Below are 15333 nucleotides of genomic sequence, written 5' to 3'. Positions count from 1 at the left end.
CTCAATTCACCCCTGGAGTAAAATTTCCCATTTACTCCCAAGTACAAGAAACAAATTCTACACCAAAAAAATGAATGTATGTTGAGTTGTTTCCAGGTGTCACTTTGTTGTTAATTAATTTATATTTTTTCATAACAACAGACTGGGCATAAGTTCATATTTAGGGTAAAGCTGAACTTTTTAACATGGAAATGAATGAAAAATGTCTTCCTTCTGCAACGACCCTGGAGCTGTTGAAGAACTGAAAATTCTTAATACTTCTGGGTTTGCTTTGAATTCAGAAGCAGAATGTTGGGGCTGGAGTTAACCACTTGCTGCAAATGTGCTCAACTTCAGCTCTCCAATTAACAAATAACATTGAAAAATACACATGGCTTTTTTTTTATTTTTATTTGTTTACTTACTATGTACGTGGGTATCTTTTGTGAAAAAATTTGACCCAGTATTTCAACACTGGGCACTGGCTGGCTCAGTTTACAAGTAATTATGGTCCAAGGAGCACCTGCCCTTGTTCCTCTTTCTGACCTCAACAGAAGTGGGTTATAACCTTTAAGCAGCAGGGTTCGTATCACAACACAATATACAATAGAGAGGAGATCTTCATGATTAAAACATAAACAGGCAGAATGATTTTTAGGATCAAAAACATTGCAGGTTTGCTAAATAGCAGCATGATTGTGGCTGCATGTTGCCATGTCAGGACAGCACTGTGTGTTCCTGGACTTTTCTGAGCAACACTGCATTGACTTCTACCTTCTTCTGCACTCCTCAACGTGATCCGACTTTAACAAGTTAACCCTGCTCCAGTGGGAACGCCTGGCCCTGACCTTAGATGAGTGCTAAACGAGCACGCTCTCTGCCACCGACAGGTGTTGCACAAACATTTGAAGTTACCAGGTATACAAAGTCATAAATGATGTTTTATTGCCTCCTTTGCTGTGTGAATATTGTCATGAAGCTGAGGGCCATGGTTGAAGTCACTGCACTCTTTCACTGTCACAGACTGTGAAAGAGAACACCTTCGTCTTCAGGGGGGGCACTATAAATTGAATTGATGACTTTCCATGTCTTTGAGAAAGCTGACTTCATCTCCCTCACACACATTTGTTTTCAGTTCTCAGCTGCATCTCTAGAGTCTGTGAGGCTTCAGCTGCTTTGGGTAAAGCTTTCTGATATTTCTAATTATTTCTATGGTAGTTTTTGTTAACTGAAATTTAAAATTTAAAATTTTAAATTTTTTAAATTATTAACCATAATTTTAATTTTAAATTTAAGTTATTTTGTATTTAAATTGTTCTAGCACATTCTCATGTTGTGACTTCTCTTTTTTGTTTTAGTAAAGTACTTAGACTGTTTAGCAATAGCAGTTGGATGAATGCTGACGTCAATCATGGCATTGGATTATCTGGTCATTTATCTTCTTGTCACCAATGCAGAACCTCTTAATTATTTTAGCACATGCACTGTTGCAGCTTTTTAAAACTTCACAAGAGCTATGCAGATATTAAACTATGTTAAATCTACAAATTTGTTCATATTTGTAATTTTTAAAAGAAACAAAAATGGAAGAAGAAAACCAATATTTTTTTTGCATGTTTGATTTATCAATTGAGTGACTTCTCAATTAAACTTGTCAAGGCATTATCTTGCAGCTCAGCAGGTCAGCTTTTAAAAGTTACAAATCTATTGAACTCATGTGCAAAATCCGTTATTGTAAATTTCATTTCCTCTAGATACTTGAAACATTTCAAGTTCTTTTATTTTCCACTAGTGCAAAACCTGAAGGAAAACATGACTGACGCGTACGTATCATGTCCTTTGGATCTTTCTAATTAAAAATAACAAGTATTAATAAACTGTAATAACTTGCAACCTCTTGATTTTCTCATGAAATGCTTATTTCTTTTCTTGACCCTGTTGACTCAATAGAACTGTAAGTATCTGGTATATATTGTCATATTAATTAGACTATATATAATAAATGAATGTGCAAGAACTTTCAAGTGGTTTTTGTGTGTGGATTGCAGAGAAAATCAAAAATATCCTCATCTCGACGACTGGGGTTAAAAGTAAGACTTTCGTTTCAACTATTGAAATTGTTTTATGCACAATTTTAATTATTCTAAAATTGATTATTTGACTTGTGAGCTAACAAGATTGTAAAAATTTTGTCTACAAAATAAAAATTTGCAGTTGTGCTGAAAACCCAAATAGAATGATTAAAAAACTCTCTTTTACGTTCTCTTTTCTGTTCTTTAGATCAGACTTTTGGCAGTTGCTACTCAGATGCTCCAGGATGAGAAAGAACAAAAAATGAGGGAAAGAGAACTTACACTCAGAGAGAGACTTCCTCCCCTTAACCTGTCTGGCCTGTCTTTACAACAACTCCAGGTATTTTTTTATAATGTTATGAATATGTTGTTTAAGGAAAAAAAAAAAAAACGTTCAAAGAGCTTGTTTTGTCTTTTGCAGAACCTTTGCAAAGAACTGCACCAAAAAATCGACATTTTAGATGAGGAGCGCTATGACATTGGTCTGAAAGTCACCAAAAATGAGAATGAAGTAAGCAGTTTAAAAATAACTTGTTAGAAAAATATAGTTCAGTAAGAGGATGGCATGTCTCAACAAAGATCATACCAAAGAAAGCCCTAATAAAATTAGCTTAAAAAAATACTGTTTTCGAGAGGTTGCATGATGTAACACCAAAGTTATAATGAGAAATTGTGCTTTTAATGACAATTTAACAATGTGAATAACAAAAAATATGTAAATACTTTGCCGCATCTGAAATACTTAACAATACAAATACAGGGATAAGAATTCGATACCTCTTGCTAAATATCAGTAAATTAGTCAGTCAAGGTTTCCAAGTATTTATACTTTTTTTTCTGAAAAACCGTGTGAAACTTTAAAAATAAAAGTATAACGAGCATATTTTTATTGATGTTGGAATCATTTATTTCTATTATTATTGCTATTATTATCACCCTTTCTGCTTTGGCTTGTTTACCTCATGTCAAAATTTTTGTATTACTTTTTACAGCCGCAAGAAACGTCATTAAAATGTGCAGGTAGCATTTTAATTCTGAAAATCTACAGACATAACAATAAAAAATAAATAAATAAAAACAAATGCTACTTATTATGATTTTGAAATTTATAAAATTAAACTTTTGCAAAAACAAAAAGTTGCCTGAAGGTTTATTTTCCCACAATTTGACAAAGTTTTCTGAAAATTTTAATACACATTTATTTCCAACTAGTGTGGTATCAGCAGAAGCAGGGGTTCTCCACCTTTTATTTGATTTTGAAAACAATTATTTGGCTATGTTACATTTTTATTCATTTAAAATAAAACATTTATCCAAATGAAATATCAGACAGTTAAAGAAATTCTCTTAAAAAATGTAATGAGTAAATGTTGTCAAAGTTTTACTTGTTCATCTAGATTATCTAATTTGTATATATATTATTTGTGTGTAAAACTTACCCAGTTAGGTAAAAAAAACTGATTGTAAATTAATCTGATGATGGAAAAAGTAAGAACATATCTCTTAGGATCAGAAAGAATTTCATTATGTGATTTCTTGGACAGATTGAAAACCTGAGACTGAAGATCACTGAGATTCAGACCAAATTCAAGAAGCCCAACCTGAAGAGAGTGAAGATCTCAGCTGAGGCGATGCTGAGCGTTCTGCTGGGCTCCAAACACAAAGAGTCCTTCGACTTCAAGGCTAACCTGAAGACAGTCAAAAAGGAAGAAGAAAAGGTAAACCAGTCAAACGTTTAGAATCTGACAACCCCTGAAATAAAGCACCGTTTAAGTTTGGTTATGATTTTGTATCCAACATTTTTTATTTCTTCCAACAGAAAGAGGAGGTCACTGACTGGCGCAAGAATGTGGAAGCCATGTCTGGCATGGAGGGCAGAAAGAAACTATTTGATGCTTCTGGCAACTGAAGGAAAATGCATATTTCTGATCAGATTTGATGCAATAAAACATAATTTCCATAACACACACAGTACAATAATAACTTAACGAAATGAAAAAAAGTTTAAAGTTTATAGTGTGACAGGAGATTTAGAATTTTTCATTTTCAATAGACTATCAAAGCCGTAAATTGAAACGCTTTAACAAATCATCTTATTTTTGCGAATTCCTCTTTATTTTTAAATTACTAAAGGATTTTTTGGTAAGAGCAAAGGTTCTTGAAAATGCAAAGAAATAAATACATTTTTATCATAGCACATGGCACAATGGTTAGAGCTCACAGGAAGAAAGCCCTGGTTAAAGTCCCAGCTGGGCCCTACAACAGTCTGATGATCTGTCCAGTGTGTACCCCACCTTTGCCCAACACTAGCCAGGTTAGGCTCTGGCAGCCCTCATGACCCTGAAAGGGATGCACCAGGGTTAATACATTACAGCTTGTCAGAGTGCTACCTTGACATAAACTTTTGTGTTTTCAGAGGTGTTCTGTTTGAAAAAGGAGCAGTTCTCCATTGTAGCCTTAAGATGGCAGCACGATTCTTCATCATTTGTCTTTCCTGAAGCCTTCAAGGTTCTCTCTTCTTGTGTAAAGACTTACTGGACTGTTACCTGGTTGACAAACTCTGATGTCAAAATTGTTGTGACTAATAAAGACATTTAAAGGAAATAAAACAGTAAATTTCCTTTTTTATTTTTTTGTTGTTGCAAGAGGTTACATATGTCAGTGTTTGAAGCAATTTTCATCCTTTGCTGTTGTTTGTCTCCATTACAAATTTTGGATTTATCTTAGACATAAATTGATGCAGTAAAAAAGGGCGACTTTTTTCCCTCCTCAGCACTGAGAAGGAGTCTCTGAGAAAGCATCATAGATGAACAGTTGCCAGCAAGAACTTTGACACCCTGTACGAGAGGGATATAACAGACGTAGGGCAAGAATGGTGAAGACAGAGGGTCTATTTTGGTGAGCCACTCACATGAGCCCTGGGATCTATATATCTCCCCTCCTTCATCCCTTCTTAACTCAGACAAAGAGGTCTCTGTGTCGTTGTCAATTGCAGTTCAAGGTAGGGAGAGTGCTTTTTACAAAAATGTAAAGAAATTTTGCTGGTTCACACTCAATGGCATCTTTAGCGACTTTTTTAAAAACTTTTTTTTTTTAATTCTGGCTGATTCTTTAATATAAAAGTGATGAAAATACGGTTTAATGTGTTTGAACTTCACATTTTAGGGTTAGAATAGTTTTTTTCTCTGTAATGTTTAAATTTAAATAAATTATTGTGCTTTATTAAGTGACATTTTGGTTTTTCGCAACATTCTGCAAACTCAAAAGTTTTGGTCGGAAAGAATAAACAAGAGGAGTCTTAAGATTTTCTCATTGTTTCTTATACAATTCTTATTGATTCTTTTCCCAAAAAAATGGTTTTTGGACTACTTTTTTGTTTTGCACATATTAAATTAGTTGTATTTTGTTGCATCTCTACTACATAAATAGAATGACATTTCTAATTTATTTTTTGCCCCGTTAGGTACAACAAGGAAGAACACAGAGTTGCCACCATGTCTCAAGCGTAAGTACTTGCTACATTCATCCTAATATAACTTATTATTTTTCGCTCAAGTATTTAACACTTAGGTGCTGTAATAATTGCATCTTTCTTTTCTCATCACATTGTATCCATCTTCATCCCAATACACAGGCCGGTAAGTATTGCTAGTTTTCTATAATGGGTTGCACTTAAAACAAGAGAGACAACTTTTCTTATTACCGTATGTGAAAAAATGGTAAGACCTGGACACATTCACATGCTTTTCAGAAACCCAAGCCCAAAATATCTGCATCGCGTCGATTGTTCTTGAAGGTATTTCATGCTAGTTTATCTCAATTACGCAAAATCTTTGCCAAATAGATTTCTTCTTCTTTGTTAGTATAGATTTACCAACAATGCATCTGCTGTGTGATCTTGTTGTTTTATTTATGCCAGACAAAACTGCTTAAGAAAGCCATGACTATGCTGGAAAGTGAAACACAGGCCAAAGCAAGTGAAAAAGAGAGGACTCTCGCTGAGAAAGTGCCAGCCCTTCAGCTGTCAGGACTGTCTTTGCAGGATTTACAGGTATCACAGGAATTACAGTATTTTAAACCCTCTCCTTTAAAAAAGTTGTGTAAGAGCATTACAAAAGTGTCAGAAAGGTGTGTTCTATTGGCTGCAAAAGACTGGGACAAAAGGTCCTACACTATGAAACAGAAAGGTTTATGAAAAGTGAGTAAAACCACCATTAAAAATGGTGGTAAATGGTAAAGAAACAGATGTGAGACAATGTCTTTCTGCCTGCAGAATTTTTGCAAAGACCTGCACAGGAAAATTGATAAGGTTGATGAGGAGCGCTATGATCTTGCTGCTAAAGTAACAATAAATGACAGAGAGGTAAGTATTTCCTTTTTTATGTAAAATAAAGCATATTTGACGGTATATGCATCCAGAATCAACAAAGATAAAAAAATGCATTTGTTTATTGCACTTGAAAAAAGATACAAGATCTGTCCCAAAAAGTTTTCGAGATGAAAGGTAAGATGAAGAGACCTGCACTGAAGAGGGTGAGGGTGTCTGCAGACGCCATGCTGGGAGCTCTGCTGGGATCGAGGGTCAAGGAGTCTGTGGACTTCAAGTCTCACCTCAAGACTGTGAAGAAAGAGGAGGAGAAGGTAAGAGAAGGAGGCATAAAGTTTAATAACGTTTATTTCATTTTTACTTTACCCAATTAGGAATTACACAAACTTTTAAAAATGTAAAATTTCATATACTTCTGTAACCCTTTCGTACCTTCATTAAGACATGAAGGGCTTTACAGTTGCAGTACCATTCATTCATTTATACACACATTCACACACTGATGTTGGTAGAGCTGTCATGCAAGGCGCTAACCAGACCACCAGGAGCAATAGGCCTACAGGATTCAGTGTCTTGACCAAACACATGGCAAGGCAGGAACCGAACCTTTAACCTTTAGACTGCTCTCCCAATGATCCACAACTATTCTGAACAGTTTATTTAAAACAATAAATATAGTACAGTACTATGGTACTACTATAGCAATATAGTAGTATTTCTACTTGGACAAAAGAAACAACTGTGGGCAGAATTACTTCCTCGTCTATATTTGGTCAGAATAAACTGGTTCCTGTTTTCCACACTGACTCTTTTCAGAAGGAAGAAGTGACTGACTGGCGTAAGAACGTGGATGCCATGTCTGGGATGGAGGGCAGGAAGAAGCTCTTTAATGCTGGGCAGTAGGCTTGAAGTAGTCCTTTTTGTGAAGGTGTTTGCTGATTTGAAACAGGTGAAAGTTGAAATTATATTGAATTAGTGCTGTACTATTGTAAATGTTTGTGCAATTGTCACCAATGACCTATCTCTGTTTATATTTCTGCTGTGAAACTATTTTCAGTTTTAAAAATGTGTATTTAATGTAAATGCACTTTGATTCATTTGGTCTTACAGTGTCCTTTACACATTCAGTAGCAAATGAAAGAGGCGCAATTTGTGTGATTTCATGCAATCCAATATGACAACTCTACAATTAATAAATGTTTACTTGTGGTTTGTCTTTCCTGTTTTTGGAATAAGAGGAAGCTGTAATATATCCACTTACTAAACAAGTGACAAAAAAACAAGCTACAATTATTTTCTTTAAGGCAGCTTAAATTTAAAATAGAAAAAAAAGACTGAATGTGACACTTTCAAAATAGAATATATAAAAAGACTTTTATTGGATTGCATTGGGTTTTATTGTGTACCTTCCGAGGTATGATTGAACAGTATATCACTTGACTGTTTCACTTGGTGTCTTATTGTCAGATCAACCTCTTGTAATAAAAGAAATCTAAAGGGAATTCCTGTGGGCATGCATTTTGCCCAAAGTTTCTTAAATGTTACAGACCGTTTTGCTTTAAAATGGGTGGTATAGTAAATTAATGCTTAGGCTAGCTTTGGTTGTGCATGCCGAACTTTAATGTGAAAGTAATTATATTTCATAACAAGAATTTGAGCTTCTGTATAAATAAATAAAACATTTGTCTCATTGATTGCTTTTAGTTCAGTTGTGTGATTTGTGGATACAGGAGAAATTCTTTTTATTTTTTTCTACCAATTTTTTTTTATGGTTTTAGAAAGTTTTGCTCTCTATTGTGGTATTCAGAGCTTGTCTCCTCTACTAGCATAAACAATTAGATTTTTTAGGTAATTTTACTAAAAAAAAAGGTGGTTCGGTCTCCTTTTTCACAAAGACAATTCAAAATACACGACTGATAATGTTGATTATTTTATTGTCTAATAATGTCACTGTAGCTGTAAAACATGTCTAATTTGCTGGACTTTAATTCCAGACACTTACTGGCAACAACAAAAAAAAAAAAAGAACAACAAAACCCAGTTAGCTCTTCAACTCTTATGTATTCTGTCCTGGTGAGAAACAGAACAAGCTCCTTCCTAAGAAGTGTTTACAATTTATCAAAAAACATTTTCCCCCCAATTTCACTCTGGAATTTGAACATATACATTTTGGCTTTCATAGTACAAACGTTGACTCAAATAAAAAACTCACAATAAATCTTATTTTTATATTTGGCAAATTTTATATTCGTTAATGCAAATTCTCATCATCTTCTATTTTTTCCCCCATATGATCAAACTCAAACACATTGAAATGCATCTCTGTACTATCTCTAAAAGCCTTAATCAGAAAGCTACAGGTATATGTATCTATGAAAGTTGTAGAATCTTGAATGTTTTTGTGTAAAATGCACGTTATGCTCCCCTGGCATATTTAGTTTTATTTTGAAAAATTGTGTTTTACTTCCATTTTGTGCAATAAAGTTGTGGGGAAAAAAGAGGAGCTACTTCCTCTTTGCTCTGACTCTCTTCCTCCTAATATGGGCATGAAATTTAGTGAGGCGACGCCTTGACGCAAAATCCAGCGTTGTGATTGGTTAATCGTGACGCCAATCAGGAACCTGATGGGTTGGTTGTTGTGGCCTGCAAGAACCGTCAATATTAAAGAGAATCGGGGTTTTATCCCACGAAAACCCTCTTATTAGGTAAGACCGCGTTGTTTTATTGTCATAAAACATGTAGATTTATTGGTTTAATGTTTTGACGCCAGCTTTTGCACAAGTGTCTTCTTTACATGATTGTTTAGGTCATTTGTGTCGGTTGCCCATCCATTCAGCTTTAGCTAAGCAAACAGTACTGACTGTATGTTGTTTTTTATTTTTTGTATGAACAAGTTCTCTTTTACTACAATAATTAAAGTTTTGTTACAATGATTAACCATTTGAAGGTAAAATATTACATCTTTATTGTAAACATGTTTTTCCCAACATAATAAATGATGAGTACGTCCATGTTTCTACTAGATCTCGGATGTCCAAGTTCTCACTCCTTCTGTTGAGGCATGGAGAGGGGGCCTGGAACAAAGAGAACCGGTTCTGCAGCTGGGTGGACCAGAAGCTGAGTGAAGATGGGGTGAAGGAGGCCCGGGACTGTGGCAGGCTCTTGAAGGAGCAAGGCTACCAGTTTGACATGGTGTTCACCTCTTTACTCAGCCGCTCCATCCATACGGCATGGCTGGTGCTTGAGGCTATGGGGCAGGAGTGGGTTCCTGTAGTCAAATCTTGGAGACTCAATGAACGCCACTACGGAGCCCTCATAGGACTCAACCGGGCCGAGATGGCTCAGAAACATGGAGAAGAAAAGGTCAAGTTGTGGAGAAGGAGCTATGATCTCACTCCACCTCCCATTGATGAATCCCACCCTTACTTCCTGGAGATCTACAGCGACCGCCGATACTCCACCTGTGATGTTCCAAACGACAAACTTCCCAAATCTGAGAGCCTAAAAGATGTGTTGGGCAGGCTTTTGCCATATTGGAACGGCACTATAGCCCCAGAGATAAGGAAAGGCAAGACTGTACTCATATCTGCTCATGGAAACAGCTGCCGGGCGCTGCTGAAACATCTGGAAGGTGTGTTTTTGAACTTCTTCCAGCTTTCAGAAACACTACACCTTTATGCTTCTGTCTGTTTTTTGGGTGATTTTTTTTTTTCTTGCTCTAAACGTCTGCAGCCTTTTGCCTTTAAGTCACCAGTCATTAAATGAGGAAGACATATTTTAGTTCCTCAAATGGAAGGTTGAACTTTTGCCAAAATGTCAGAGAGGTCGTGTTACGTTTAATTGTAGCCATGCTGACCTTTTATCACATACGCACTGGATGCACTTAGTGCTATGACCTGCTCAGCAAACGCACAATATATGAACCACTGCTATGAACACAAATGGAGTTTTGCTGCCTTTATTGTTGCTTTTCAAGTTAGACTTGTAGTGCTATTGATGTGATTAGAATGTGAATGAAAAGCAACACAGCTGCCTGTTTCTATCAGGTCTATTATAGTTTAGAAATCTGTTTGAGTTGAACAGAAAAAAAATAGTGAATGCACATTTTGATTTCAACATTTGGTAAAAGAAAAAAAAATCCTGAAGCTAAGAGGGTTTGATGACTTTTAATTTAAAATCTTTGGTTTATGCTGGCAAGATTAAAATTAAAAATGGAGGGGTTTCTGTAGTTTCTTTTTTTCTGCACTCTTAAAATACTTTAGTCATTTCTTCAACCTAATCATGTTGGGATGTAGTTTTTGGCTCACTTTTTGGGGCAGTTTTTTGGGTTATAGTGGTGTCATTTAAACCCAATTTATAGTTTTGTCTGAGTTTTTTTTTTTTTTGTCCTGAGTTAAAATAACCTAGCAGAAAGTTAGTCCCTTTTTGACCTCGGAGTTGGGTTAAAAACAACGTAACTTGTGTTATTTTGAACTGTGGCATTTCTATTGTGTGTAAACAGAACAGAAAATGGAGATAATGCACACTGTATCAAGCACTTCTCAAATAGCCTTTCCTCTTATAGAAGACCATAATTTTATCCATTCCTTTTACATTAAGCCCCCACTGACCTTATATTGGGACTGTGTAGCTGTAAATACAGTCTAATTGTGAGACTTTGATGTTATTACAGTACTATAAAAAGTAAACCATCGCTGAAAAGCTCTATATAGGTGTGGATTTATCTGTAACACTTGTTTGCAATCAACCATAATATTTTAATTTTGCAATAAAGTAATGTGTTCGTTTCATCTTAAAACTTCTTCCCGCAGGTATATCAAATGAGGACATCGCCAAAGTGACCTTACCCACAGGGGTACCAGTGCTGCTGGAGCTGGATGAGAACCTCCGACCTTTGACACCCCGCCTGCTGTTGGGAGACCAGGCGGAGATCCAGGCAGCCATTAAAAAGGTGGAGGACCAGGGAAAAGCCAAACCGTCAAACTGAACACATAAATGTTACTCATTGCCTAAAAACGCTGAGGACCGTTTAGCCTGACCTGTAAAAAAAATACACAAAACTTGAACGAATGATAAAGTAACAGTAGGCAATAATAACAGGATTTAATTGGAAGGAATAAGCTAATCGATGTGGGTCTCAAATTTTAAGCCGCTGTATATCTGTGAGTTGACCGGATTGGAGTACAAACAGTACGCATCCTGTTAGGAAAACATGGAAACTGTAGATGTTTTTGCACTGTGTTCTGTTTGTATACACGGATGAACTCTGTCTTATTTGTGAGAGTTCCTACTTCTTCCTTTTAGTGAGCCGTTAGGGGATTATTTATTTATTTATTTATGGATTTCCCACCTCAACTAACTCATTTCAAGTTAATTAGCGTGAGATGCTAAAATCCGAGGAAAATTGTTTCAGAACCATCTTTTTTAGTCGGTTACATTGATGTTAAATGTCTGCCCTAAACTTTAAACAGGTTAGTTTGTGCTGAGAGAATGTTCATTTGGCAAAAACACATCCGCTGTCTGTCTACCACTGATTGTTTGGCTGCTTCAAAAACAGCAGGAGGAATCTGTTTTCTCAATGTTGGTTCTCGCTCATCATGGGGATCCGAATAGCTAAGTCAGCTCAAAGTTTGTTTGTTTTTTCCATTTAAGAACTAAACTCATAAAAAGCTGAACAGATATTTGTCTTTGTGAGCATCAGAACTTACACTACCTCCTTCTGGGTTTCACTCAGGATTCGCTCTATCTGCCTTTATTACCACAATCAGGAACCAGCTCTCCAAACCTCTTTGTGCACATTTATAGTAAAACCCATCCCTATTAACTTCATTTAACAAACAAATTAAATATGGTTAATAAACAGACTAGATATCCCAACCTGTCAATGAGATTTGCCAATCTAGATGTATGTGAAATAGATTGCAAGTTCTCTCAAGCAAACTTCTGAGGCAGACAAAATCTGGTAATTTATGAAACAAAATACTATTACTTTGTTCCGGTACTAACATTTAAAGATTGAGAGAATTTTTTTCTGACAAAGGAAATTGGTTAAAAAATGAATAAGCTGTGAGGCACAGAAATGCTGCAGATGAACAAAGCTTCTGAAATACGTCTGTATCTGAATTTCTGTTTCTGTTCTGTATGTTTAAAGTATGCTCGCTATGGTGCAGACATTACTGAAACACTGGGTTAAAGTGCATTGGTATAACTATATTCATGTTATGCATACATGATGGGTATTACTTGAGAATTCAAAGAGAAGTCTTTAGTTCATCTATTTTGGTCAATGTAGTTTTGTAAAAATGTTAAGTTAAACGTTGGACTCACTTTACTGTAATAAACTAAAGGAGTTGGGATTTAGATTTTTTTGGTTTAATAACAAGGTTGAATATGTTACAAACTGCCAACATAACATCATAATATTTATTTTTACTTTTGACAAAGAATAGATAAATATGGGAAGTGTTATTGCTGAAGTGTATGTTTGATCTTTTTTTAAGTGTTTTAGTAAAAAGCTGTGCCACTATCTCGTCACACTTCCATCTAAATGTTGTTTTAGTCAAATTGACCATTCGTTTGCTAGCTCCTATAAGAACATTCATACCAGGTTTGTGGGTGGGGAACACTGATATTAGTATTACGTCTTTTTTTTTTGTCATCAGTTTGGTTTTGTTTGATGAAATAAACAGAACTTTCTGGAAGTTGCTAAGCATTCCTGGTGTGTCTGTTATTTTAAAGTTGTGATTTATTGGGTTATTTATGATTTTGCCAGAAGGAGACATTCGCGGCTTCCCAGTGAGAACAAATCCAACAATGATTTGGTTTGAGTGAAAAATTCCTGCAGTTTGGTCACTGAGAACACTGGGAACAAGGAAACCGCTTGGTTACCACAGACGGCTCCAGAGGACTGGCTCAGTGTTTAAACCATTTCTGTGTTTGGGCCAGACCATTGGGCTCAACAACATTTTAATTGGACTACAATCAACAGCTGGTTGTTTTTGTAAACACATAAATTCATCTTGATGATCAGAGTCCTCTCATTCAATGTTCGACACAACTTTATTAATCCCTCAGAAACTGACTGCATTGATCCAAATATAAGAAAGATAATCTGAACATTAGATTGCGATCATAAACTGAATCCATTACACATTGAAACGCTTTGGGATGTCCATATATTCTTAAAATGAAAATCCAACTCCTCCGCTTTCCAGATAAAGTCAAAAGCAGCTGGAGCAGGCGGAGCTGTGTCTGTGGTGCTTATAAACCTTTGGTTCCCTTTTTATTCTTTGACTTACAGTGGGAACAGTCACTTTATCTGCAACCCTGGTAAGTTTCATTGTCGCGATGCTGTGGACTTTATATAATGTAGAACGCAAGAATAGTGAAGAATGTTGCTCATAGAGTTTCAATATAAATATCTAAGTTTTTTTTTTTTAATCTCCAGAGATTCTTAATTCATGATTTTTCTTATTTCAGCATAATGAAATGTCAATATGAGGAAAGTGTAATTAGCTTTAATGGATGCTTGAGTGAAACTTGGAATCAAACAGAAACAGATAATTTCGAAGATTTTTTTAAAGATTTGTATTTGCAGAAATGGGTCTCATTGTTATAACTTTGTCGCTAAGGTGTTAAAATGCATGTCTTTCAGATAATCTTCCAAAATCTAAATGAAGTGTGTCATTTTAAATAATAATAATACATTTTATTAAATAAATACATTTTACTGTGGAATGCTGGGAAAAAAAAGATCTGCAATGGATAATTACAAGATGCCCTGTGAGGGGATTTTATTTTTTAATTCTTAAGGGACTTTTTGCTCTTAAAACTCTTAAAAAAATATATTTACAAAAAAAAGGAACCTTAGTTACTTAAAAGGAGCTTCATTAGTTAAAAACAGAAAAAAATTGTGGTGCAATTCTTCCAAGGGATCATAAACGCAGAGCATTCCATTCAATTCAGCAATTTGAAGTGATGTTTGGAAGGAAAATCTCTATAATTTAAGGAGTTTAATTTTCATCCCAAAAAATGTTGTAGAAAGGAAGTGACCAAGTTTAAAAAACAAAACAAAAAAAAGCTCAGACATTTTCCTTTGGTGGTTCAATCTCCTTTGTCTAAAACAGAAATCAAAGGTGTAATTTGATCGTAGTATGTGTAACTTGTGCAATAAGCAGACTGATGTCTGTGGACACACATGCGCCAAGTCAGCCTCCTACTCCTTAGATGGTATTAAGGATAAAGTCTGCAATCAAACAAGGCTTTGCTGTTTGAGATGCTCACCCGTCTGGTTGGGGACTGTGTTTGGATTCTCAAAGCGTCCTCCCTCTTTGCTCTTGGTTACTGCAGCAGTCAGTGTGGGAAAAAGCAAACATCTGTGTATGAACGAGTAAAGAGCAGTGGAGAGGCATTTTGCGTCCTGCTCCTTCCAGACTTGCATTTTAAATGCATACATGACGGTTAGCTTTATTTGAACAGAAAACTGACTATGAGATTATGAAAAGAAATTGTTTTTCTTGAAAAAGAAATGTGTATTTCTGTCATAGAAATTAATTAGGAATTCATTTGCCAAATTGTAATTTGAAACTGGATTCATTTAGCTAAAGGGGATGGAACAGATCAAAGAAAGAGTGATTTGACAAAAGAGGAGGTCCTTTGGATGAGGTGATGGTGCATGAAATCAGTCTCCAGAGGACAATTTACAGGGGAGGTTGATGTGTGTGACTCCAAACTCAAACATCCATTCATTTCAATTTAGTCCACTAAGGACAACTAGTTCCCGTGTAGGCTCTGCTTTAAATAAACATTGTATTCTTTTCTCTAATATTGTATTAGCTGCAAAGAGCTGCCATGTTTTTTTGTGTTAAGAAATGAATGATGGAGTTGACAATGGAACAGTTATTTGAGGGTAACAGCTTTGCAGAGGAGCAGGTATTTTCTAGAGTAAACTCAGCT

General features: G+C 35.6%; 3 protein-coding genes across 4 annotated transcripts; all 3 read left to right on the top strand.

Annotated features, from left to right (window-relative positions):
• Positions 1 to 1026: 1026 nt before the first annotated feature.
• On the top strand, positions 1027 to 4660 carry LOC101172654 (troponin I, slow skeletal muscle). 2 transcript variants are annotated; one of them, XM_004069911.4, is made up of 8 exons: positions 1027 to 1159; positions 1772 to 1802; positions 1930 to 1933; positions 2028 to 2069; positions 2260 to 2391; positions 2473 to 2562; positions 3596 to 3769; positions 3871 to 4660. In XM_004069911.4, exons 2-8 carry the CDS (start codon positions 1792 to 1794, stop codon positions 3958 to 3960), a joined length of 543 nt encoding a protein of 180 aa, XP_004069959.1. In that variant the 5' UTR covers positions 1027 to 1159; positions 1772 to 1791; the 3' UTR covers positions 3961 to 4660. The 2 variants fall into 2 exon arrangements, with proteins under 2 accessions (XP_004069959.1, XP_020559543.1); XM_020703884.2 differs by having other exon boundaries at positions 1060 to 1159; positions 1734 to 1802.
• A 352-nt stretch (positions 4661 to 5012) lies between these two features.
• LOC101161235 (troponin I, cardiac muscle) lies at positions 5013 to 8075 on the top strand. Its single transcript, XM_004069523.3, has 8 exons — positions 5013 to 5052; positions 5515 to 5556; positions 5686 to 5689; positions 5803 to 5847; positions 5971 to 6102; positions 6325 to 6414; positions 6519 to 6692; positions 7195 to 8075. The coding sequence occupies exons 2-8, from the start codon at positions 5546 to 5548 to the stop codon at positions 7279 to 7281; spliced, it is 543 nt and encodes a 180-aa protein (XP_004069571.1). The 5' UTR covers positions 5013 to 5052; positions 5515 to 5545; the 3' UTR covers positions 7282 to 8075.
• Positions 8076 to 8968: 893 nt separating this feature from the next.
• bpgm (bisphosphoglycerate mutase) lies at positions 8969 to 13092 on the top strand. Its single transcript, XM_004069910.4, has 3 exons — positions 8969 to 9083; positions 9402 to 10009; positions 11190 to 13092. The coding sequence occupies exons 2-3, from the start codon at positions 9409 to 9411 to the stop codon at positions 11363 to 11365; spliced, it is 777 nt and encodes a 258-aa protein (XP_004069958.1). The 5' UTR covers positions 8969 to 9083; positions 9402 to 9408; the 3' UTR covers positions 11366 to 13092.
• Positions 13093 to 15333: the final 2241 nt, after the last annotated feature.

The sequence above is a fragment of the Oryzias latipes genome, chromosome 6 (assembly GCF_002234675.1).
Source record: "Oryzias latipes chromosome 6, ASM223467v1".
Lineage (NCBI taxonomy): Eukaryota > Metazoa > Chordata > Actinopteri > Beloniformes > Adrianichthyidae > Oryzias > Oryzias latipes.
The sequence above is the reverse complement of the archived record's forward strand: the minus strand, read 5'-3'. Positions and strand labels throughout refer to the sequence as shown.